The sequence below is a fragment of the Neofelis nebulosa genome, chromosome 1 (assembly GCF_028018385.1).
Source record: "Neofelis nebulosa isolate mNeoNeb1 chromosome 1, mNeoNeb1.pri, whole genome shotgun sequence".
Taxonomy (NCBI): Eukaryota; Metazoa; Chordata; class Mammalia; order Carnivora; family Felidae; genus Neofelis; species Neofelis nebulosa.
The window spans coordinates 108,014,036-108,041,349 of record NC_080782.1 but is presented as its reverse complement, the minus strand read 5'-3'; the positions used below and the strand labels follow the sequence as shown (position 1 = coordinate 108,041,349).

General features: G+C 36.8%; 2 protein-coding genes and 1 long non-coding RNA gene across 4 annotated transcripts in view; 1 reads left to right on the top strand and 2 right to left on the bottom strand.

Moving 5' to 3' along the window:
• LOC131512546 (uncharacterized) overlaps positions 1–27,314 on the bottom strand; it is a 106,715-nt gene that overhangs the window by 5,639 nt on the left and 73,762 nt on the right. The window contains exon 2 of the long non-coding RNA XR_009262179.1: positions 21,795–21,885. This is a non-coding gene — a long non-coding RNA (uncharacterized LOC131512546). The remainder of the gene's footprint in view (positions 1–21,794; positions 21,886–27,314) is intronic.
• The window catches only part of CWC27 (CWC27 spliceosome associated cyclophilin), a 196,219-nt gene that overhangs the window by 112,837 nt on the left and 56,068 nt on the right, over positions 1–27,314 (top strand). The gene's annotated exons all lie outside the window — the stretch shown is intronic.
• On the bottom strand, positions 5,365–6,844 carry LOC131512526 (heterogeneous nuclear ribonucleoprotein A3-like). The gene has a single exon (XM_058731360.1). The coding sequence runs from the start codon at positions 6,808–6,810 to the stop codon at positions 5,638–5,640; it is 1,173 nt and encodes a 390-aa protein (XP_058587343.1). The 5' UTR covers positions 6,811–6,844; the 3' UTR covers positions 5,365–5,637.

Sequence of the window (27,314 nt, the reverse complement as noted above, 5' to 3'; positions counted from 1 at the left end):
ATAAATGAAGGGCAATAAGTAGAGCAATAGTTGGAAGACTGCCCTGCAAAGCAGGAATCATAACTGATTCATCTCCATATGCCTGGTACTTGCCACAGTGACTGGCAAAATGGAGGCATTCAACAAATAATTGCTGAAGGAATTAATGAAAGTAACTTTTGTTTAAATGGATGATATATAATGTATAAGGGGAGAAAGAAAATAAGAATGCAGACTCAAGATTATCTATTTTTCTGAGCATGAATTTATGGTCAAATGAAGAGCACATAGGAACATATAATGAACAAAGTAATTTCAGATAATAAGGGCTATGAAAATAATATGTAACAGGACAATCTGATACAGTGACTAGAGGACTACTTTAAATTGGGTAGATGTCAGAAAGGACCCAGTCAAAAGACAGACTTCACAAACAGTAATTAGAACACACACAAAAAAATATTTTTTAACAGCTTTATTGAACACTAACTTAAAGTGAACAATTTGATGTGTTTTGGCATTTGTATACATCTGTGAAACCTTCACCACAATCAAGACAGTGAACATATTCTTCAAGGTCCAACATGTTCTCATGCCCCTGAGTAATCCCATTTTCAATCCCCAGGCAATTACTGAAGTTCTTTCTATCACTATAAAGCAGTTTGTATTTTCTACAATTGTATTTAAATAGAATCATGTACAGTATGTTCCCTTTTTTTGTCTGGCTTCTTTCACTCAGCGTAAGTATTCTGAGATTTATCCATGTGGCTGTGTTTATCAGTAACATTCCTTTTATTACTAAATAGTATTCCATGATATAGATACTCCTCAAGTTTTTGTATAGCCATATACTTTTCTCTTCGACAAAGATGTAGAACTAAAATGGCTAGGTCATATGATAGGTGTATGTTTAACTTTTTGAAAACTGCCATACTGTTTTCCAAACAGCTCATCCCATTTTACATTCCCACAAATAGTATATGAGATATCCTATCGCTCCATCCCCATTAACACTGGTGTAGTCACCCTTTAATTTTAGCCATTGTAATAGCTTGTAGTGTTATCTTGTGGTTTAATTTGCAATAATTAATAATGATGTTGAGCATCTTTTCATGTGCTTATTTGCCATCTGTATATGTATTTTTGCTGAAGTATCTATTCAAATCTTTTGCCCATTTTTATTATGTGTTTTCTGCTATTGGACTTTGAGTTCTTTACATACACTGGATACAAGTCTTTTCAGATAGATGCTTTTGCAAATATTTTCTTCCAAATAGTCGCTTCTTTCTCGTCCTCATACCAGTGTCTTTTGAAAAACAAAATTTTTCCATTTAGATGAGGTCTAATTTGTTCACTTTTTTCACTTTTGGATTGAATTTTTGATGTTGTATCTAAAAAATCTTTGCCTAGCCCTAGGTCACAAAGATCTTACCCTATGTGTTCTTCTAGAAATTTTATGGTGTAAGATTTTACATTGATGTATATGATCCACTTTGAGTTACTTTTTGTATATAGTATGAAGTATGTATCAAAATATGGTTTAGTCATGAGTGTCTGAGGCAGTGAAGCAGTGTTAGGAGTCTTCTGATTTGGGTAAAGGTAGGGCAAGTAATTTGAACTAAAACAACTAGAAAAGCTAGACAAATATTTAAAATCTTAAAAAAAATTTTTTTTAACACATTGGAAAACTAATAAGAAAGTGAAGGAAGAATGTCAGGGCTAACAGCCAGTGAAGAATGGGGGAAATGGCAGAAACAACCAATAGAAATAATTTATGAAGGGACTCTAGAAATTGAAATTATCAGAAATACTCTTTAAAATAAATATACTTACTTTGTTCAAAAAGTCAAAGATAAAACTGAGTGACTACCCCTCTTAAGAAATTAGAAAAGAGAAAAGCAAATTAAACCCAAAGAAAGAAGAAAGAAATAATAAAAAATAAAAGCAGAAATTAGTGCAGTAGAAAATATAAATGTAAGTATAGCGATGACAGAGACAAATACATTCTTTTAAAAGATTAATCACATTGCCAAACTCTTCATTAACTTGGATAGGGAAAAAAAGGTGTAAATAATCAATAACAATTAAAAAAAACATAATTATAGATCCCATGAACACTAAAATGCTTTCAAGACAATACAAACTTATGCTACTAATAAATATTGCACCTTACTAAGACTAACCTAAGAAGAGGTAGGATTCTTAGAAGTAGAATGTTACTTCTAACTTAGAGAAATCAAATCCATAGTTTAAGACTCACAAATAACACCAATCTCACAGAAACTCTACCAGACAATAAAAACAGAATGCTTTACTGTTCTATTTATGAAGACTGTATAAGAAAACCTGGTAAAGACATTTCAAGAAAAGATAATTATAGGCCAAACTCCGTAAATTCTAAGCAAAATACTAGTTTATCAAGTGAAGCAATATTTTCAGTGCATAATACATTCTTATAAAATTGGATATATTCCAGGCATGTAAATTTGGCTTAAGATTAAAAATCAACCGATGTAACTTACCACATTAATAGAATCAAGGGAAAAACATTTTATCATTTTGATAGAAGGAGAAAGAGCATTTAATAAAATTCAACAAGTGTTCATGATTTTAGCAAAAAGTTCTAGCACACTAGAAATAGGACTGCTGTTAAAAGCGTACCTAAAACAACCTATAGCAAATATGCAGAATGGTATGATGATAAAATGCACATTATAATTTCTTTTATTCAACATCATTATAGTCATGAAGATTTACTGGAAAACTTAGCTGGTATAATAATAAAGAATCAGAGGTAAAAACATTTAGAAAAAAAGGAAGTGTAAAGATACTGACTTTCTCCAGACGGTTCTATAGTTTCAGTGCAGTTTTAATCAAAATCCAACAGGTTCTGTAGAACCTGATAAGCTGATTCTAAAATGTATAGGGAAGTCCAAGTGGCTAAGAGAGTCATAAGGGAGATCAAAATGGTGACAAGCATATGTTATCTGATGTACATTTACATAATTAAGATGGTGTAGGGTTGGTACAATGAGTGACAGATATGTGAAGCCTGGAAAGTTGGTCCTGCAAAGCAATGAGGAAAGGAGAGTCTTTTTAGTGATGGTGCTTGAACTACTAGATTATTAATTTTAAGGATAGACAAATACTTGAACCCTTACACCATACATAAAATCAATTCCAGATAGACTATAAATTAAATGGGAAAAGCAAAAAATAAAACTTCTAGAATATAATTTAGGAGAATGTCCTTATGACCTTTCTGTAGATATTTAAGGATTGGGACACAAAAAGAACTAATTGTAAAGCAAATGTTTGCTAAATGTTACTATGTTAAAATTAAAAATGTTCTGTTCATTAAAGACACCCTGAAGTAAGTGAAAAGGCAAGCCATGGAATGGGAAAAGATATTTACAAGATAGCCAGAAGATCTAAGGAACTGTTATTAATCAAGGAGAAAGATAAATAACTCAAAGAAAAATGAGCAAAAAGACTTCAATAGCCACTTAACAAAGGAAAATATCCAATGCCCAATAATCCTAAGAAAAATGTGCTCAACCTCATGTATGTTCAGGAAAGTGTAAATTGAAGCCAATATTACACGCACTCTCCAGAAGAATGACAATATCTATTGTTACTAAGAATGTGGAACATTGGGACTCTGATCCTTTGGTGTTGAGAGTATAAGTTGATATAACCACTTTAGAAAACCATAGGCGTTTTTTGCTAAAGTTAAAAATACATATACTCTGAGACCCACTGATTCTACTCATTCTTTGGTACCTAGTCATCAGAAATGTATGCAATGTACAAGAATGTTCATGGTAGCATTATCTCTAACAGCCAAAACAAACAAACACAGCACAAATACCCATCAACAGTGGAATGATTAAAAAATGTAAACATATTCATATAACACTATATACCAATGAAAATTAATTACCGATAACTACACACAAAAGAAATATATATTAATTCATTTACATAAAATGAAAAAAAACCATGCAGACTTAAGTAGTATTTCGTAAAGAAAAGAAAGGATGTGATTATCACAAAGGACATTTTGGTGGTTGCTTTTGTCCCAGAAGGAAGGGTTAGACAGTAACTGGGATGGGCAGCAGGGGTACTTCTACAGGGCCAGCAGGGTTTGATTTCCTGACTTGGCTGTTTACTTTGTGATACATCATTGAGCTCTACATTTGAAATCTGTGCACTTTTTAGTATTTGCATTACATTTTACAATAAATGCAATATTAAAAACACACACACGGGGTGCCTGGGTGGCTCAGTAGGTTGAGCGTCCAATTTCAGCTCAGGTCATGATCTCACAGCTGGTGAGTTCGAGCCCCGCGTCAGGCTCTGTGCTGACAGCTCGGAGCCTGGAGCCTGCTTTGGATTCTGTGTGTGTCTCTCTCTCTGCCCCTAACCCACTCGCATTCTGTCTCTATCTCTCTCAAAAATAAATAAACATTATAAAACACACACACACACAAAGGCAAGAGGTCCTAATAAAGAATTAAAAACTCCTGTCCACTAGATACTTTTATCCTTTTGGTTTCCAACTATGTGTTATTTCCAAACTCTTCTTTTTTTTTTTTTAATTTTTTTTTTTTAACGTTTTATTTATTTTTGAGACAGAGAGACACAGAGCATGAACGGGGCAGGGGCAGAGAGAGAGGGAGACACAGAATCGGAAGCAGGCTCCAGGCTCTGAGCCATCAGCCCAGAGCCCGACGCGGGGCTCGAACTCACGGACCGCAAGATCGTGACCTGAGCCGAAGTCGGACGTTTAACCGACTGAGCCACCCAGGCGGCCCTCCAAACTCTTCTTAACAGCCTTCTCCTGTCAGCCTACTAACCATCATCACCTGACTCAGTTTAATGACTGCGACAACAATAATAGCAACTACCATTTCAAAAATACATGTGCCAGCCTCTACACTACAAGATTTATTTATATTATTTAACTTCAGGGGGCATCTGGCTGGCTCAGTTGGTAGACCATGCAACTCTCAATCTCAGAGTAATAAGTTCAAGCCCCTTGTTGGGCATAGACTTTGACAGATGATAGATAGGTAGACAGATAATATAACTTCACACAGTGATTCTACATAGATAGGCATTACTGTCCCCATTTTATAGATGAGAAAACTGAGGCTCTGAGAGATTAGTTTTGTCCATTTCACACAATTTTGGAGTTAGAAGACTTTGAACATTTGGGTCTTTCCATTTTATCAACCTCCAGCAGAAAGTCTATGCACTTTTTACTTTTTGCCTGCTTTTCTGGAATGTTCTTGTAGGTTTTATTCTCACTTCTTCTCACTGATTGAGAAAACGCACAGCTCAAGGACCATTTTCTTTTTCTTTTTTTTTTTTTTTGAAAAGTTAAAAATTCCTTAATTTTTTATTCCTGGTACCACTACCACAATTTACAGGGCAATATACCTGATGTAATGAAAAGAAAAAGAAAAAGCTACAACAGATAAAAGACCTCAGGAATGTACATCTAATTGACACTACATTGCATTAATCAATAGCTGCACTTTTTGCAAACTGTGGCTATGACAGTCCTGAACAAGAAGGGTTTCCTGGTTAAGCTGCAGTAACTTTTCTGACTATGGATCATCGTTCCTTCTGTGGCAGATTTTTACAGTTCCTCTAATGCATTTGGGACGACTGTCTCAAAGTAACCTGCAGCTTTCCTGACAACTCATCGCTCTCTCTCCTGATAAGAACTGTAGCCCTTTTCTTCTGAAAATTTTTAGAACCTTCTGCTACCATATCCACCACTTCACCACCAGATCCATAACCACCACCATAGGGACTGCCCGAGCTTCTTCCACCAAAACTGCCCCCCTTCATGGGTCCATAATTTGATTGCTGTTGTCCACTATAATTTCCAAAATCATTATAGTTCCCACCACCACCATAGTTACCACCTCCAAAATTTCCTCCTTCATCGTAACCATCATATCCTCCACCACCGCCACCATATCCACCTCCTTGGTTTCCATATCCTGGTCCACCTCCACCATAGCCTCCTCTGCTACTATAACCAGGACCACCACCATAGTTGCCACCATCACCTCCAAATCCATTATATCCACCATCACCTCCTCCATAACTACCCCTGCTGCCACCACCTCCACCACCATAGCCTCCTCTTCCACCAGAGTTTCCACCGCGGCCAAAGTTACCACCACCTCCAAAGTTTCCTCCACGACCCATAAAGTTGCCAGATCCACCTCCACGACCTCTTTGCGATCCAGCAGACTGCATTTCTTGTTTAGAAACGGCCTTTTTCACTTCACAATTATGCCCATTAATAGTGTGGTATTTCTGAACAACAATTTTATCAACTGTATCATGATCATCAAAAGTTACAAAAGCAAATCCTCTCTTTTTTCCACTCTGCCTGTCCTCCATAACTTCTATGGTTTCAATCTTGCCATACTTTTCAAAGTAGTCTCTCAAATTATATTCTTCTGTATCTTCTTTAATACCACCGACAAAAATTTTCTTCACACTTAGATGGGCACCAGGCTTTACAGAATCCTCTCTAGAAACAGCTCTCTTTGGTTCCACTACACGCCCATCAACCTTGTGTGGTCGAGCACACATTGCTGCATCCACCTCCTCCACACAAGAGTAAGTCACAAAACCAAAACCCCTGGAACGTTTTGTTTGGGGGTCTCTCATCACCACACAATCTGTAAGTGTGCCCCATTTTTCAAAATGTTCTCTTAAACTATCATCTATAGTTTCAAAGCTCAAACCACCAATAAACAGTTTTCTCAACTGCTCTGGTTCCTTTGGATCATGGCCCTCCATTTTGAGACCGGACTCGCCTCTTCCAACTCGAGTTCAATATCAAGGACCATTTTCTTATACCTTTGGTTGCCCCTTCTATACAATATTCTAACAACCCAACTCAGATATGCCTGCTAAAGATTTTCCCTTTCAGCAATGAAATTGTATTTTATAGAGTAATTTTACAAGATTTTCCATGTTAGCTTAACTCTTTTCAAAAAATTTACTAAAGAAGCCAAGATATAAAATCAGAAGACTGCTATAATTCCTTTTGGTGGCAGATAACATTAGAGGATCCCAATTTTTGAAAACCAGTGAGGTGTCATGGTTAAAAGTATATATAGCCTTTGAAGTCAGACAAATCTAGGTTTGAGTCTTATCTCTTCCACTGATACCTATCTGCTCTTGGATAAACTATATAACATAGCTGTGTATTTCTGAAGGGTCTTGATCACAACCAACTAAAATTTAAGCCAAAGGATGGGATATTGAGATAGCACACAAAATGGAACATAGCTGAATGGCCAAGCTTCAAGATGAGTGAGAAGACCAGGGACCTTGGATGCAGGAGCTCCTGGACTCTTTCCAGGATCGATCATCAAACAACTCACCCTACGTTCTTTCTAGAGCACCCAGCTCCTAGGAGACAGACACTGACTGGTTGATAATGTGTTACTGTGTCAACAGGGGCAGGATCTATTAGAAGAAGGGACCAAAAACACACTAGAGGCAAGCAAAAACATATCTACAGTACTTGGCCTCTCCTAGCCTCAGTTTCCTTGGGTATATTCATTTGTTTATTGTAAGGTTTAAATATGTAAAATGTATACTATCTAAAATATATGGTAACTTTGGTGGCAACAGCATCACTTTGTACTGACCCAAAGCTCTGTATTGAAAGATGATCTTCAGGTCTAGGATCTCAAGGGGTATTTTTGGAGAGTTAATAAGGATGTTCTCCCCATATTACCATGAGCTGGCTAAAGTTATAGTCAAAGCCTCAGTGTAGTTCTGAGGCTTATTGTTCTCATTCCTCTGGAAAGCTGGCTCTATTCCCTCAACCATATGGCTTGGTGCTGAGAGGTTGGTTTTGCAGTATTTTGTGATGTCCAGCTCTTTCCCTGAATTCCCTCTTCTTCCACCCATTTGCCCAATCAAAGTGCTACTCATCTTCTATAGTCTCCTTGATGTATAATGTGACTAAAGGAAACAACACTGGGGTACTACAATAACCTTTAGTCATTAGTTGGCATATTTCCTTGTCCAAGTAGGGTGTCTGGCAATAAGTTCTTTAAATGATTTATCACATTGACCTCAAATGCTTCAGAAAACTGAATTCTGTTAGTTTTGTCATGGAAGAACAGAAGCCCTTAATTTGAACTGATGGTTAATTTTTTGTGTCAGTTTTACTGGGCCACAGGGTGCCCAGATATTTGGTCAAACATAATTTTGGGTGTGTCTGTGAAGGTGTTTCTGGATGAGACTCACAGTTGAATCAGTAGACTGAGTAAAGTAGATTGCCCTCCCTAGTATAGATGGTTCTCATCCAAATAGTTCAAGGTTTAAATAGAATAAAAAGGCTGACCTTCTTGAGAAGGTAATAGAGAACTCCTCCTGCCTGACTGCCTTGAGCCAGTCTTTTCCTGCCTCCAGAATCAAACTGAAACATCAGCTCATCTTGGGTTTCAAACCTCTGGCTTTCAGACTAAAATTTAAACCCTCACTTCTGCTGGTTCTTAGACCTTCAGACTCAAATTGGATCTCTAGCTTACCAACTGCAGATCCAGGACTTCTTAGAATTCATAATCTTGTGAGCCAATTCCCTACAATAAATCTCTTTATATATATATATATATATATATATATATATATATATATATATATATATATATATATGCATCCTGTTGGTCCTCTTCTTCTGGAGAATCCTAATACGCCTGATAAATTCAAAACAAAACAAAACAAAAAACCATTTTTATGCTTTTCCAGTTGAGTGTTTGTTTTCTAGCATCCTAGTCTCAGTTCAAAAAGGAAAGGAAAGAGGGGAGGAGAAATCTTCTTTTAAAAAATACAGCTCCCTCAAAACATTTTAAATCACTAACAATTTAGTATCCTGGCCTGGATGTGCTTGACAGTTGGAAAACAGACCACTACCCACACAAAAAAGCCCTATAGAAAATGGAGTTCTTGGGGCTGCCTGGCTGGCTCAGTCAGTGAAGCATATGACTCTTGATCTCAGGGTTGTAAGGTCAAGTGCCACGTTGGGTGTAGAGATTACTTAAAAATAAATAAGTAAATAAAATCTGTTAAGAAAAAAGAAATGGAGTTCTTGACTTAGCAGATGATACTCCATTTTTTTTTTTTTTTACCTTGAAGATATCTATATATCACTCTCATAAGATACAAAAATGAAAGAGAGACCACTTGGTATTAATACTGCTCTCAAATTTAACACGTGTAATGCAGTGTCTTACCTTGGATCTTTTCTGCTTGTCTCTTTATGGTTTCGGTTGTATCATGTTACTGCGATGTTCCACAGAATGTCTACCACAGTCCTATGCACTTCTCTACCCACCCATCCCACCTCCATCCCTCAGTGATTGCATGGTGAACATGAGCAGAGTCATTCTTCCAGGGTTTGTAAAGTCCTTTGGGATTATTGAGTATGAATGGTGTTATATAAATGTCAGATTGTTTCATAACAGTTCTTAAAACAATGAGATAATGTCTGTTAAAGGATTTTAAGTTCCATGGAGAAATGCAAGGCATAAAAACAAGTCATTTTTTATGTTATATCTATATATTTTTGCTGTACAATTTAAAACATTATATCCTTTAAAGATATAAATGCTTGAGTATGTCTGTGTCTGTGTGCATGTGCATATATATGTGTTTGTGTGTGCATGTGTATGTGTACATACATGCACATTGCTGACTCTATAGCATTAAATAACCAGATTCTGTTGCCTCATTTTGTTATTTGGGTCCAATAAATTTGTCACCATAAATACTGCCAGAGTAAATTAGAAATCTAAAGTGATCTCTTTGAGGATTAAATACAGTCTTTATCTTTTAAGTTTTGTACTTGTACAATACTGAATTTTTTTCTTGAATACATTATGATTTACTGAGTTTTATAAAGACTTGAATGAAGTCACTTATTTAAAATAATTCCTGAATCCCTCTTTTTGAGCTCCAGGCCCACATTTTCAATTCCCTTTTTAAACATGTTTACTTAAAACTAATAGTGACCAAAATTAAGTGTATTTTCTTCCCCACAAAAATAAGCCCCGGACCTAATTTCCCTACTAGTACTGTTAATGGCACCTCGGTTTTTCCAATAAGCCAAGATAAAAAGATTCGTATCACCTTTGGTTTCTACTTCTTTACTTACCCCTCAGCCCTACCTCCATAAAACATCCCTCTGTTTATAGGTACAAATCATTTCCATTACTTCATCCATTGCTCTAGGTGTGTCTCTTACTACCTCTTCCTAAAATACTGAAGTTAATTCCTTTTGTTTTTCCTTGTCTCTGGTGTTTCCTAATGCCAGTTAGCCCTACACTTGTGAAGTTAAAACACAAAGACCTGGGTTTTAATCTTACCTTTGTTTTATACTGGTTGTTTCCCTCAGGAAATTTACTTGAACTCTCTAAATCTCAGCTTCTTTATCTTGAAAATAATTACCTGCTGTGTTAATTCACTGTGATAATTCACTACGATGATGTATTATTCCAGTTTGTACTTTACTGGTTTCATTATGCAAGAATTATTCAAGCTGCTTTAAGGGGGATTCTTATAAACACAGTGGAGTCTCATGAATACTCAAAGGCAACAACCAGTGAGTAGCAATACAGCATGTGATCAGAAACTAAGGCTGTTCTCCTTCCAAAGCTATGTAATCTGCTTTTCCCTTTGTTTCTCTTCTTCTTTTTCTAAGTCTGTCCTGTACTCTTCTTTCTGTGCACAGTCTTCTATTTTTATTCTCCGTTAGAAGTCTGTGTTGCACATGGTCTCAAATGACCACCCCAACTCCGAACATGCATATCCCTTTGCCTATCACCAACTGGTTCAGTCTCACCATATTTGCAAAAACGGAATCTGACTGCCCATCTCATATTTTGATTCGCTACACAAGTCATAGTATATCTCCTTATATGCCCCCCCTAACCCCAGCTTCTCAGGCTAAGAGAGGGAACCGCAGTTGTGAAAAAGAAAGATTCCAGTAGAAGCGGGTATAGACAAGCTAGTAATGATTGACATCTATAGAAATTTTATGTAAAGTACTTAGCCTAGTGCTCAGTGAGTAGTAATTATTATTTTCATAGACCAAAATAAACCAACCAAAGTCAAGCTCTCCCTCTCTGTCATTCTTAGATACATATACACATATATGTATGTGTATATATGTATGAAAACATAAAAAATAAAGAACCTGTAGTTAAGAGCATGGGCCTGGAGCCATCAGATATGAGTTAGAGCTATAAATCTGTTATTTTTTGTTTGTTTATTCATTTCTGAGAATGAAAGAGAGAGAGCATGAGCAAGCCGGGGAGGGGCAGGGAGAGAGGGAGACACAGAATCCAAAGCAGGGTCCAGGCTTCAAGCTGTCAGCATAGAGCCCGACGTGGGGCTCGAATGCGCAAACCTTGAGATTATGACTTGACCTGAAGTTGGGTGCTTAACCAACTGAGTCACCCAGATGCCCCTATAAATCTGTTGTTTAAAACCTATGTGATCTTAGACAAATTACTTACTTTCTCTATCCTATAGTTTCTTCATTTGTAAAATGAGAATGACATTTCCAGTTAGGAATCTTATAGTTTCAAATAGTTAATCAGGTTTATACTGAAAAATTTCCTTCGGGGCTATAGGTAGAACTGATTCCAGGCACAGCATTATCAGAGGCTAAAATAATGTCAAGTGGACCTAGATTTTCTCTTTATATCTCCATTTCTTGATTCTGCCTTTACCCCCATGCCCATACACACATCTCTGTTTGTGCCATTCAGGCTTTCCCCATGGGGTTGAATAGTCATAATAGCTACTCCTCACATCTTTCCACATTCTAATCCAGTGGACAAGGATACTTCCATTTGACAAAAATCTATTTCATTTTCACTGATGCTGTCATGTACCCATCCCTGCAACAATTACTGTAGCTATGGAATTAAAGGCTCTAACTGGCCAGTCCTGAGTAGTCACATGCCATTTCTCAAGCCAGAGATAGAGTTGGCACCACTAGAGTCACATGGACGCAGGAGTGCAGGGAGAAATGTGTCCACCACAATGGTAATACCAACCTCATATGATTGTCCAGAGGATCATCTTAAAGTAAGCAGAAACCCTTGACCTGTGCCCATCCTGTTCTCCAGCAAACTATATGCAGAATCCTCAAGATCTGCCGTAATACAGATGTTAAGTCCTTTCTTCCATTATTTCCTCAGATAGAGTCTTTATTCTCCCCAAACTGCCTTCATGATACACCCCCACTCTTTCTGGTCTGTGTCATGTTATTTATGCAATGCCATTGACCTGAACACCTTCTACCATTTTAGTCTATGGTATTTTTATCTTTTATGTCCTATATCAAACACTGTACCTCCTATAGGGGCACCTGGGTGGCTCAGTCAGTTAAGCATCCTACTTCGGCTCAGGTCATGAATTCGAGCTTGTGAGTTCGAGCCTAGCGTCAGGCTCTGTGCAAACAGCTCAGAGCCTGGAGCCTGCTTCTGATTCTGTCTCCCTATCTCTCTGCTCCTCCCCTGTTCACGCTCTGTCTCTCCCTCTCTCTCAAAAATAAATAAACATTAAAAAAAATAAAAAATAAAAAACCCCACTACCTCCTATAAACCTTTTCCAAACTTCCTTAGGCTATGTTTAAAATAGGTCATTGGGTTGGGGCGCCTGGGTGGCGCAGTCGGTTAAGCGTCCGACTTCAGCCAGGTCACGATCTCGCGGTCCGTGAGTTCGAGCCCCGCGTCAGGCTCTGGGCTGATGGCTCGGAGCCTGGAGCCTGTTTCCGATTCTGTGGCTCCCTCTCTCTCTGCCCCTCCCCCGTTCATGCTCTGTCTCTCTCTGTCCCAAAAATAAATTAAAAACGTTGAAAAAAAAAAATAGGTCATTGGGTTATTGATTCCTTTGACAGATGATTCCCCAATCTACATTTCTAGATACAAGCCTCAGATACATTTGAAAATGCATTTCCCTGGATATCTTGGTGAATTTCTCATGCTACTCACCATATTCTTCCTTATATTAATCCTCTATGTCAGTCTATATCATAAATTCTTAAGGCTCACAATAAATATGTATCTCCTTGAATTAAATACAATTTTACTTAAGACAAAATTTTAACCTTACCTTAACAAGGAATTTTATACTCTTGATTCTAGTATATTTTAGACATTTAACAATGTAAAACCAATGTATAATCAGTAATCCACAATGCTGATTCCACTATGACATAAAAACCTATTTTTCCCAGGCTTGCTTTTTCCTTGTAAGCATTAGGATTCTATATTTGTTTTCCTGTTCACTAATCCATGTTTATTTATTGAGTGCCACTACATTCTAAGCATTATTCAAGATAGTGAGGATAAAACAGAACGAACTGATGAAGTGTCTGTTCTCATGGGCCTTACACTCCTGTTGAGAGTTGGGAATGGGGTGGGTAGAGACTGGCAGTAAAGAAGTAAATATACAATATTATGTGAGGTAATGCCAATTCTACCAGTTTTAAGTTGACAGAAAGGTTGTTTGCTTTTAATAGCGCAGTGTTTTAAGATTAGTGTTGCAAAGGAAATTACTTGAGGGCAGACTTTAAGCAAAGGAAGGGAAAGAATATATTATACTGCTTCCTTCCCATTGCTATCCCAGAGAATGCCTTTTCAGCTTCTTTAAAATTGTTACTTTTTAATCTCTCTCTGAGCTTGCATTAGCCATTTTATGTTATGAACAGTTAGCTTCCTTTGACTTCCTCTAAATATCAAGAGACATTCCTAAGAACTGTTCTCAAAACATGGTGAGTTTTACTATGTAATAGCAATCTTTGTTGAACATTAAACTTTAAGTTAGCTCATTTGGTTACGTATTTATAAAGACGAATAGAATTCCTTAGATATTTAATATTATTACTAGTTTAAAATAACATGCACATAAAATATGTGCATATAATCACAAATATGCCTATTTCTAATTCAGATTTAGCAAGTGCTGTGTTTTTAAAAATTCATCTCTTAGTTGAACTGATATATTGTTTGTGATTTTATGGGATAGCTTAAAATTTTTAGTTCAATAATAGAAGGATGGCAAGAGTTTCCGAACAGTTACATCATTTCTCAAAGCTGAAGAAATTCCAATACAGAGATTGTCGTGTTTATATTGTTCATTCTGTACTGCGTTCTCCACATGGCCTCTCTGTGCCAAGCATTTTCCACACTCTTCACATCTCCAGTGCCAACCCTGCTTCTCTCCCCAACCTTGCACAGATTACCTCATCTTTACTCTTTTGAAAAGACCATCTAATATGAGCTTCTCTCCATCTCAGAATTTCTGTTTCCCCACACATTTCTCTGGCCTGCCTTTTCTCACAGCACAAAGCGACCCCAGTTCTTTTCAAGGCTGTCCATCTCCCTGCCCCTCCCGACAATCTTCAGAAGCCTTTTCTTCTCCTTAGCCTTTCACAGAAGTCTCCATATCCACTGATTTTTTTCCCTTCTCTTTCAATTTTTCATTTCTTCCCTGACCTTAAAGATAATGTTTTAACCTTGTTTCTTCTGTGTGCTCCTTTCCAAACGCTGCCTTTCACTGTTAACCTGTTTCTGAAGAGAGTAGTCTGAAACCCCACCTGTCCTTGTTGACAACTATTATTTCTTGGGATCTAGATACCCAACTTCACAAGTGTACGAATCCTGTTCTTTCAAAAATCAGCAGTCACCCATACTCACTGCCCTTTCTCAGTCCTCACACTCCCCTAAGGAACTTCATTCTACTTAACCACCATTGCCTCTTCAGGCTTACAACACAGGGATCCCAGTTGTGTTTCTAAAATCACCTTTTACTCTTCAATAGCAAAAATAAACATTTAAAAGTCCAGATATACAAAATAATATTAGGTAATGATAATATTGCTTTTTTATCCACTGTCAGAAAGTTGGAGTTTTTTCCCTATTAGCAATCTCCAGGGAGGCTAGCACTGGAAAGGAAATTATTAGCAGATTTTTTCAAATAAAGGCAGAGAAAAGTCATAATTTACCACTTCCTTCCTAGTGATACCCTGAAAAATGCCTTTTTAGGATCTTAATTTTTTTTTATTCTTTGAAAAGTATGTAAAAAAACTAAGTGCAATGCTATGTAAATGCTATTTATGATATATATAGACTTCTGTGTGAGAAAAATTAAGATACAATATACACACACATGCACAGATACACTCTTACAAAAATAAATATATGAACAGTAAGCCAAAAAAAAAAAAAAAACCAAAACAATGAGAATTCTTTATTTATAAGAGTGAAAATTGTTAGAAGAGAGGGGAAGGCAGAGACACCTCGGAGTTTATCTTTTGATGCACTTTTGACTTTAGGAAATGTATTTGTGTTCTATACATGTTAAATCAGTCAACATGGGGCAGAAAAAGAAACTAAAACTGAGTATAAACAGAAACAAACAATTATATTTCTAATGAGTACCATTACACTGATGAGGAGCAGAGAAAATTAATTCAAACTTTGAACATGATATTTTGACTGTATTATATTTGTCTTGAGTAGGAGGGAAGAACAGTAAACAAAATTGATGCTCTCTCTCTCGCTCTATTTAAAAACTAAAAAGCAGGGAGGCACTGAGTGGCTCAGTTGGTTAAGTGTACCACGCTTGATTTCAGCTCAGGTCATAATCTCATGGTTGTGAGATCAAGCCCTGTATCAGGCTCTACATTGGGCATGGAGTCTGCTTAAGGTTCTCTCTCTCTCTCTGTCTCTCTCCCCCCTTCTGCCCATTCCCCACTCACACACATGCACTCTCTGTCTCTCTAAAAAAAAAAAAAAAAAAAAAAAAAACCTTAAACTCTTCTTAGTAAGTTTTCTTTTTGTAGGGCTATAAACATACTAATAAAAATACTCTTTGATGTATATGACAAAATTTAGTAAATGAATACATATGCTGATGTTGTAGGAGCAATACATATGTTATTATTCTTATAGCAGAAAGGACATGAAAATAGGGAATGAGGGAAGACAACTATTTTCAGAGGATAGATGTGATTTGTATGGGCTGATATCTTATACGTGTGTGTGTGTGTGTGTGTGTGTGTGTGTGTGTGTGTGTACGTACTTCCTACGTCTGGCTGTTAAAAAGGCCTTAAAAAAAAAAAATCAGTAACAAAGAGCACACCTAGCATATTGATTTCTGATACCATTTCCCACTGAAAGGAACCAGGGCTCTTTAGAGAAATGGCTATTCCCAAGACTGGAATACCTGTTATGCAAGAAACTAGAAAGTGCCCTAAAAAATGATGGTAGCATGTCAACAGGTCATAGTAGGCATCTTGAAAGGTCTTTCCCCCTGACTTCCAGGTCAAATCTGGGATAATTTGTACTTCAAAATAATTGAGGACATATAACTTAAAAATACAAAGATAAAGAACCCAATTTAAAAATAGGCAAAGCATTTGAATAGACAGTTACCCAAAGAAAAATTACAAATGGCCAACAACCATATAAAAAATGCTCAACATCCTTAGCTATAGGAAAATGCAAATCAAAGCCACAGTGAGAGCGGTACCTGGATGGCTTAGTCACTTGGGTGTTCGACTCTTGATTTTGGCCCAGGTCATGATCCCAGGGTTGTGGAATTGATCCCCGCATCGGGCTTCATGCTGAGCATTGATTCTGCTTGAAATTCTCTCTCTCTCCCTCTGCCCCACTCTACCACTCATGCTCTCTCTCTCTCCAAAATAAAATTTTAAAAAATAGTAAAAACAATAAAACCACAATGACATACTACTTCATACCCATTATAACAGCTATAATATAAAAGAAACAAAACAAATTAACAAATGTTGGCAAAGATGTGGAGAAATTGGAATCCTCATACATTGCTGATGGGATTATAAAAGGGTACCACTTTGGAAAAAATTCTCAAAAAGTTAAACATTGAATTACCATATGACCCAGAAATTCCTAGGTATATACCTAACAAAATTTTTAAAAAGGTGTTCAAACAAAAACTTGTACACAAAGATTCACAGCAGCATTATTAATAATGGCCAAAAGGTAGAAACAATGCAAAGCAACAACCTAACAAAATGTGGTATATCCATATAATGAAATATAATCCAGCCATATTATGCTTAAGTGAAAAAAGCCAGACACAGAAAGCCACACGTTGTATAATTCCATTTACATGGGATGTCCAGAATAGGCAAATCCATAGAAACAGATTGGTGGTTGGCAGGGGCTGCTGGGAGGTGAGAGTTCTGACTGCTAACAGTGTTTCTGCTAACAAGATACAGGGTTTCCTTTAGGAGCATTGAAAATGTTATGAATTATATCATGGTGATGGTTATACAACACTGTGATAATACTAAAAACCACCAAAAATACAACTTAACGTGGTGAATTATCTTATATGAATTTTATCTCAATAAAAAGGTCTAAAATAACTGAGGAAAATAATGGACTTTAAACCAATGAGAAAAAGAATAGGAATCTGTGAATTCATAATGCTATAAATGAATGAATGAATACTTAGAAGAAAAGGGAAGTCTCCTCTTTATAGAAGACGCTAACTAGTAAATGTGAAAGGTGTGGTAGAGTTGGAAAGTTACGATTCTCATAATAAAGATTGATTTGGCCAAAAATCATCAATGGATACTAAATCTGGGGGGATTGTTGGATGAAGAGCAGTATTATTTGCATGATCTTAAATCTGCCTGCTTGCTTGTTAGGTGCAATGTAAAATATATATACGACAAACCAGGTAACACTTTGACTGCCTGATCAGAATTAACATCAGCAGTGAAGGCACCACATATCTCCTAACGATACCCTGAGAAGAACACAAAATCAGGCAATGTTCTCTGGTGTTCTAGCTAGGAATGCATAACCTGAATCTAATCGTAAGGGATCATCAGACAAACCCAAAGTGTTTTTTTCGAAAAACAACAGCCCGGTGTTCTTGAAAAATGTCCATGTTATAAAATTCAAAGAAAGGCTAAGGAGACTAAAAAGACATCAAAACTAAATGCAGTACATAATCTTGTATTGAATCCTGGAACAAAGGGAAAAATAATGCTAAAATGGACATTATTGGGCACTTGACCAAACTGGAATATGGGTGGTACATTAAAGTATTGCATCAATATTATATTTTTGGATTTGGTAATCATGCTATAGTTAAGAGACTATCCTTGTTCTTATGAATTACAAACTGAAATATTAAGGAGTAAAGGGCCATGATATATGGCAAACTATTTTCAAGTTGAAAAATATATATATTTATATGTGCAAAGGGAGAAAAACCTGTGGCAAAATGTTACAAATTGGTGATCTTGCAGAAAAAATATGAGTTTTCATATTACTCCTTAACTTCTATAAATTTCAAATAATTTCAGAGTAAAAAATAAAAATATTAAAATGTGATTTTTAAAAACATTCAAATTGACATTTTTTTTTTCTTTTTCCTTTACCTTATGTAGTATTTTATTTTATTTTTTTTTTTTTTTCAACGTTTTTTATTTATTTTTGGGACAGAGGGAGACAGAGCATGAACGGGGGAGGGGCAGAGAGAGAGGGAGACGCAGAATCGGAAACAGGCTCCAGGCTCCGAGCCATCAGCCCAGAGCCTGACGCGGGGCTCGAACTCACGGACCGCGAGATCGTGACCTGGCTGAAGTCGGACGCTTAACCGACTATGCCACCCAGGCGCCCCTACCTTATGTAGTATTTTAAACACACATAAAAGTAGAGGGATTTAGCCAGGTTTTTACCCAACTAATCATATTTTATTTTGTATTTGCTTTAGATTTTTTAAAACTATAAACCATAGATCTTGTTAAGTCCACTTTATATACTCTCCGGTTTCATTTCTGTCCCCCACAGAAGTACCACTACCCAGAAGTAAATGTGTTTCCTTCCTATGCATGTTTTTAACCTTTTACTGTGTTTGTATGGACCTGTTATAGGTAATAATATTGTTAAGTATGCCACCTCATATATGTAAGTGGTATCAAATGGTATGTGTCCAGCCACACCTTGTTTTTTTACTTAACATTATGCTTTCCACACGTATCTATGTTTTTAAATGTAGTATATGTTTATTCATTTTAAATGATATATTCACTAAATGCTTATGCCAGGTTATTTTTCTCCTGCTCATGGACTTTGAGGTTTTCTCTATATATTTTCTACTTTAAACATTTTGGAGAAAGCACCCCTGTACATTTCTCCTGTGCACATAAACAAGAGTTTCTTCTAGGATATGTCTTGAAATGGAATTGCTGGTCTGAGTTGTCATCATCTTCATAACTGTCATAGCAGGTAACATTTGTCAATGCTGTGCACCAAGAAGTGTACTACGTGTCTCATATGTATTTATTTAATTCTCAAAACAATAGACAGACACTATTATTACCCACATTTTACAGATAAAGAAACTAAGTTATAGTAACTTAGTGGTTAAGTAAATTATCCAAAGTCCTGGTGTCAGAGCCCTGTTTCAACTGATGTATGTTCTTAGCAAATACACTATACACAAACCATATTCTGTGGAGTATGCACACCTTTGGCTCATAGATCTTGCCATTTATTCCAGAGTGGTTTTACCAAGTTGTACTCTCAAAAGCTAATAGAAGTGTTTTTTAAGGTTCCCAATTTGTAAAACCAAAAAGCAACTCATCTATTAAAGTTTGTTTGGAATGTTTACAGATCTTTAAAATCTGCAAGTCTGAAAACCACTTCCTTACATGACACTGTTTACAGGAACATGCTTTATAGAATCGTAAGGCTCGAATCACGGCTTCCTTACTTGACACTGTTTAGAAGAACATGCTTTTATAGGATTATAAGGCTGGGATCCTTGGCCTTTAAAAGGCCCAGCTATAGGAAGTTTCCTTGAATTCGTCTGGATCCAGACTGTTCTATCAGCTATTCAGGCTTGAAATCTCATTAACCTTTAATTGCTCTTGTCTTTTCCTCACTCCTTCCCTTGTACTCATCCTTGGTTCCTTACCCTGTGCCTGTGTCACATTCAGCCAAGTGGCGATTCTTTTTTTGTTCTGTTTTGGTTTTTTAGAGAGCGGGAGCGAGCGAGCGAGCGAGAGAGAGAGAGCACATAGGGGAGGGGCAGAAGGAGAGAGAGAGAATCCTAAGCAGACTCCAAGCCCAGTGCGTAGACCAACATGGGGTCAATCCCATGACCCTGAGATCATGGCCTGAGCCGAAATCAAGAGTCAGATGCTCAAACGACTGAGCCACCCAGGTGCCTGCAACCAAGTGACAACTCTTAGGCACTCACCCACTAGGGAATCTCTCTCTGCCTTCTTCTAGTCACATATGCTAGTTCAGGTTTTTAATATATCTTTCTTGGCACTATTATAAGAAACTTAAACTGGTCTTTTCCTCTAGAATCTCCTAGAAGTGATCCATTGTATACACTGGTACTAAAGTGATCTTAATTACTGTATTATTCGTTTGCTCACAAACTTTCTATAGTGTCTTACTTATTGCATACCAAATTAAGTTTAAAAAATCATCTACCTTTGTTCTCCATAGTCTTGCTTTCAAATGGTTAATCATTTTTATCCCCTATTACAGCCCTATATCTATCAGAACATAAACAGGCCTGGAGTAGAACTGAAGAATTTGCATTTCTGTCAAGTTGTCAAATAAAGCTGATAGTAAACTACTGCTCTAGCTAATCTGTAGGACTTGATTTGGGGTCTTATATATGAGCTGTTCATTGGATATATGTTGACCTTTGAACAACAGGGGTCTGAACTGACCAGGTACATGGATTTTTTTACAGTACAGTATTGTAAAGGGTTTTTTTTTTCTTATTTTTTTTCATTTTTATTTATTTTTGAGTGAGAGAGAGAGAGAGAGAGACAGAGGATGAACAGGGGAGGGGCAGACAGAGACGGAGACACAGAATCCAGAGCAGCCTCCAGGCTCCAAGCTGTCAGCACAGAGCCTGATGTGGGGCTCAAACTCAGGAACCACGAGCTCATGACCTGAGCTGAAGTCTAACACATAACCGACTGAGCCACCCCAGGTACCCTCACTGATGATTTTCTAACTCCATCATTCTTTTTCTATTTATAGTTTGCATTCCATTATAAAAACAGCTTCCCTTTCTTCTCCATTTATTTAAATATAGCAGTATAAATTCATGGAATCTTGTTTCATGGGTTGTAATCTGTTTTTATCATTATTTATCCTGGTGCTCAACATAAATATTTTTATTTTACTTTTATTTGGTGAGTAGGAGCCTATTCAGACTGGTCCCTGTGTTCTTTTGATATTTTTCCATTATTATTTGAGTACTCCCTTATTTTCTGATTTAACGAGACATTCTATACTTATACTTCCCTTGCCCCTGCCCTGGAATCACCCTTTTTTTCTAATGAGCTCTGTTTTTTTTAGTGGAGAATAGTATTTAAAAATCAAGATGTGGGTGCTCACGTGTGCTCATTACTATTGCTTCTAGGCTTTCGCAGTCAACAGAGCAGGAAGAAATACTGATAGACTAATTTCAGTCCCACACCACAGGGTACATTCTACTCTTTCCCTCCTTCCATATTTGTAGCTGTGTTCTCTAATAACAAGAATCCTTGTTCCTTTGCTGCTTCTTTTTCTTCAGGCAAATACATTATTTAAAAATTAACAGATATTTATTGCAGAAACTTTTTATCAATTAAATTGCTAAGTGCAAAAATCCTACATTTGTGAGACATTTTAGCCCCTCTGCTATACTATCAGGAGTATGATTTTACAGAATCCTACCTCAAATAGATGAGGCCTTCCTCATTATTTCACTCTGATTTGGGGGATAAGTGATCTTGGGCAAGTCACCTCTGAGCCTCAGTTTCCTTATCTGTAAGATGGGAATAACAATAAATAAATAAGTACATGTGTTATAAGATATTAAATAATATGTATGTCACCAATCACAAACTTCTTAGCATAGTGAGCATTCAGTAAATTATAACTGTTTGCCAATTACCGAAGCCGTTATTTACATGTGTAGACAAATAGTTCATTGATAGTATGGTGAGTATATCTTACTAAATTAAAGCATTTGTTGTTGTTTTAGTTCCAGTATAGTTAACATACAGTGTTATATTAGTTTCAGGTGTACAACATAGTGCTTCAATAACTCTATACATCACTCAGTGCTCATCATGATAAGTGCACTCTAAATCCCCTTCACCTATTTCACCCAACACCCCACCCACCTCATGTCTGGTAATCATCAGTTTGTTCTCTATAGTTAAGAGTCTTTTTTGGTTTGTCTCTTTTTCATTCATTTGTTTTGTTTCTTAAACCACAAATGAGTGAAATCATATGAAATCAGTCTTTCTCTGACTGACTTATTTCACTTAGCATTATACTCTATAAATCCATCCATGTTGTCACAAATGGCAAGGTTTCATCCTTTTTATGGTTGAGTAATATTCCTTTGTGCAAATATACAACATGTTTTTTTAGCCATCCATCTATCAATAGATACTTGGGTTGCTTCCATATCTGACTATTGAAAATAGTACTTCCATAAACATAGGGGTGCTTGTATCTTTTCAAAATAATGTTTTCATATTCTTTGGATAAATACTCAGTAGTGGAATTACTGGATTATAGGGTAGTTCTATTTTAATTTTTTGAGGAACCTCATACTATTTTCCACAGTGGCTGCACCAGTTTGCATTCCCACCAACAGTGTACAAGGGCTCCTTTTTCTCCACATCTTCACCAACACTTGTTGTTTCTTGTGTTTCTGATTGAGCCATCCTGACAGGTGTGAGGTGATATCTCATTGTGGTTTTGATGTGCATTTCCCTGATGATGAGTGATGTTGAACATCTTTTCATGTAAGCAAAAGAAGACTTTGTAATCTATCTTGAAATCTGGGACTGTGATACATCCAGGTTCTGTTCTTTTTTTTTTACATGTATGTCTTCTCTGAAGAAATGTCTGTTCACATCTCCTGCCCGTTTTTTAATTGGGGTGTGTGTGTGTGTGTGTGTGTGTGTGTGTGTGTTGAGTTGTACATGTTCTTTATATATTTTGGATTCAAACCCTTTATTGGATACATCATTTGCAAATATCTCCTCCCACTCAGTAGATTGCCTTTTAGTTTTGTTGACTGTTTCCTTTGCTGTGTAGAAGAGGCTTTTTATTTTGATAGTTTATTTTTGTTTTTGTTTCCTTTGCTTCAGGAGATGTATCTAGAAAAATGTTGCTATGGCCAATGTCACAGACATTACTGCCTGTATTCTCTTCTAGGATGTTTATGGTTTCAGGTTTCACATTTAAGTCTTCAATCCATTTGTAGCTGATTTTGTGTGTGGTGTAAGGAAGTGGTCCAGTTTTATTCTTTTGCATGGTGCTGTCAAGTTTTCCCAACACCATTTGGTGAAAAGACTGTCTTTTTCCCATTGCATATTCTTGCTTCCTTTGTCAAGTTAACTGGCCGTATAATCATGGATTTATTCCTGGGCTGTCTATTCTGTTCTATTGATCAATGTGTCTATTTTTGTGCTAATACCATACTGTTTTGATTACTACAGTTTTGTAATCTATCTTGAAATCTGGGATTGTGATATCTCCAGTTTTTGTTCTTCTTTTTCAAGATTGCTTTAGCTATTCAGGGTCTTTTGGGGGTTCATACAAATTGTAGAATTTGTCCTAGGGGTGCCTGGGTAGCTCAGTCAGTTAGGCATCTGAGTCTTGATTCAGCTCAGGTCATCATCCTGGATCAGGTCATGATCTCACACTTCATGAGATCAAGCTCTATGTAGGGTTCGGCACTGACAGCACAAATCCTGCTTGGGATTCTCTCTCCTTCTCTCGCTGCCCCTTCCCTGCTTACAGTCTCTCTTTCTTAACAAGTAAATAAATAAACTTAAAAAAATAAAGAATTATTTGCCCTAGTTCAGTTAGATTAAAGCATTTTTAAGGGCAAGAGGTATTATACTAGTAAAGAAAAAATTTATTTTTTTTGAGAGAGAGATGGTGTGCATGAGCAGGGGAGGAGCAGAGAAAGAGAGAAAGAGAATCCTAAGCAGACTCCACACTCAGCACAGAACCCAATGCGGGACTGGATATTGCAACCATGAGATCATGACCTGAGCCGAAATCAAGAGTCATATGCTTAACTGACTGAGCCACCCAGGCACCCCTGAAGCAGACCTTTTTAAAATAAAGAAACAATATGAATATATATTGTGTACATGCATGCATAAAATCATATTACATATTTTATATATAAATACATATGTGTACGTAATATATATGGAAGGCATAGGTGGTTATACCTTTATTACATGTAAATTCATATTAGGAGTCACAGTTTTATATACACCAAAAGATTGATGAATACATGTGTTATTTGCTGTCAGAATGTGCTTGGTCAGACTGTTTTTAGCTTTTATGCTTATAACAAGTAATGAAAACATTGGCTTTCCAGTCAACCAAATATTTTTTTTGCTGCTACTTACTTGTTAGTGTAGACTAAATAATTTTTCTTGCCTTCAGCAGCAGAAATATGGTTTTAGTCCAGGCTATGGACACTTCAGCTTTAATTTTATTCTTTTACATATAATGCCACATGTGTGCTCCTATAATAAAATTGTAAATACTTTATCTTCTGCCATATGGTGAAGGAGCTCATTGTACTCAGGTATACAAAATGATTCCAGAAGAAAAAGATAATGGTATCTGCTAAAATGAAAGAGGGAAAGAGAATGCTGGCATGGAGCATAGAAATATAACTCTTCTAAAGAAAAAAGCAGACATTGAAACTCTTAAATGTTTAAAACAGGGCATCCTGTATGCTTTTCAATAAAAACTGGTGATAGCTGTGGTAAAATATTTCATCAGTATGATTGTACTCCTAGGTCGAAAAAAGATGGAGACAAGAGCAGGGGGAAAGGAGTTAATGAATAAAACAAATGTTGCCCTCAATCATGGCCCTATTTGTGTCTCACCAAGGAGAAGTATAAGGATTATATGAAATATATTTATTTTTATAAAGGAATTCAAGAAATTATCAGAAAATACTGATACAAGACAAAACATTTTATAATGAGCATTCAAACAGTAGCAAGCTGATATTTACAATCTGGGAAGTCCATTGCATCTTAGAGTCAGGGTCAGTTAAACCTGCTTCAACTTCTAAGCACCCTGTACTTACCCCCATCTTACCACTTAGAGCATGGAAGTTTAATTACCTCTTTATCTGCAGGTGTACGTCAGCACACTGAGTTTCTGAAAAACATGGTCCATCTTGACCATAGTTCATTTATTCAACAAATACTTAGTTGAGTGTGTACTCAAGTTGGAAAAAAAAAAAAAGACTTCTGCCTTAATGGACCTTACATTCTACCCATATTTGTGAAGTTATTGGCATATACATTAGAGATTTCCCCTCACTGTCATAAGATGTCTATAGCAGCTCTAAGCATTATGTCTTCACTGAATAGCATCCAAGCAGAAGGAAAGGTAGAGACAAAAGACTTTTCTCTTTTTGGACCTTTCTCTTTATGGGAAAGAAAATCTTTCCCAGAACCCCCACCAGACTTCCCTTTGCATATCACTGGCCAAAAGTGGGTCTCCTGAGAGTGAACATATGACCTGGACCAATCACTGGCAAAGCGGAGCGGGATATTTTAACTATAAGCAACCAGAAGAAAACTTCTTTCACCCACAGCTACCAACTCACCTGCATCTGGGCCATTTATTTGCTTGCCTGCCCTCCTGTAACTATGGATGAGCTGTTCATACTCTGAGGCCAACTCCTACACTTGTGCAGACTTTGCTACCTTTCACCTACTGCAGACAACACTCCAGCAGTTCTTTCTTTCCTGCATCATTAAGTTTCCCTCTTTACTGGATCATTTACCATCAGCATGAAAACATGCAACATTTTCTATATTAAAAGAAGAAAGTTTCTGTCCCCTCCAGCCACTGCCCTGTAACTCTGTCCCTTTGCAGAAAAAAAGTCCTTGAAAGAATGTACATGCTTGCCATCTCCAATTCCTCGCCTCTCGTTCCCTCTCTATACTTCCATTCTCACAAGTCAACTGCTTAACCCTCTTCCTAAGTGATTTATTACCAGGACCGTGTGTTGTTGATCACTCCCTTCCCTTTGAATCACCTTTTTACTTGGCCTCTGATTCCTTCTTATACTACACTTCCTTCTTTACTGGTGTCTTTTAACCTTATGGATTTAAATATCATCTATATGCTTACAAATTCTAAAGTGGTTAATAGGCATCTTAAACTTAACATGTCCCAAACTGAACTATTGATCATGTCTTCCAGACTTGCTCCTCCTGAAATCTTCCCTATCTCAATTAATGTTTGAGTCACCCTTGACTAATCTCTTTCTTTTATACCCCTCATCCAACTAATCAACAAATCTAGGATATATAATCTAGCCACTTCTGTTAGCACTCTGGTGGGAGCCACAACCATTTCCCATCCATATTAGTCTAGTTGTCTAATAATTGGTTTTTGTTTCTTCCAGTGTCCTCTGAAAGTCTATTCTCAACATAGTAGCCAGGATGGTCCTTCTGAAATCTAAGTCATGTCTTGTCACACTTTTTCTTTAAGACACCAGTGGGTTTCTTAAAAGCTAAAGCCCCTATGTTTGTCTGCAAGGGTCTGCATAATCTGTGCCCCATCTCCTTTTTACCCCTGGTTTCATCTCCTTTTACTTCTCTCTCATTCACTCTGTTCTAGGCAGAGCAGCCTCTTTGCTCTGAATACATGTTTGGCATGCTCCGTGCCTCAGGGCCATTGCACATTCTGTTACCCTGTCTGAACTGCATTTCCTCCAGAATATCCACATAACTCATTCCCTTACCTCTCAGGTCTTTTTCTCAGCAAAGCCTTCTCTAACCACTTCTACCTGGCACTCCCTAAATTGCCCTTATTTACTTTTTTTTTTTCTGTATATTATCACCTTCTGATATACTACATGTTTTACTTATTTGTTGTTTTCTGTCTTCCCCACTAGACTTTTGTTGGTTTTATTAATAAAGAAAAATACCTAGAACAATATTTGACATATAGTAAGCATTCAAAAAAATATTTGGAGAAGGAATGAGTGAAATCAAAGATGAAAGATGAACTAAATGGCTTCAAACAGTCATGATTTGTCCCCTGATACTGAGCATTCTGTTGCCTAAACCAAATCTGGATTTTGTTAGCAAAAAAAGAAGGTAGAAGAATTATTACTTGGGCAGTCAACTGTGTCTTTAATAACAGCTCATACTTGTGAGTAACTTTATACCTTTTTCT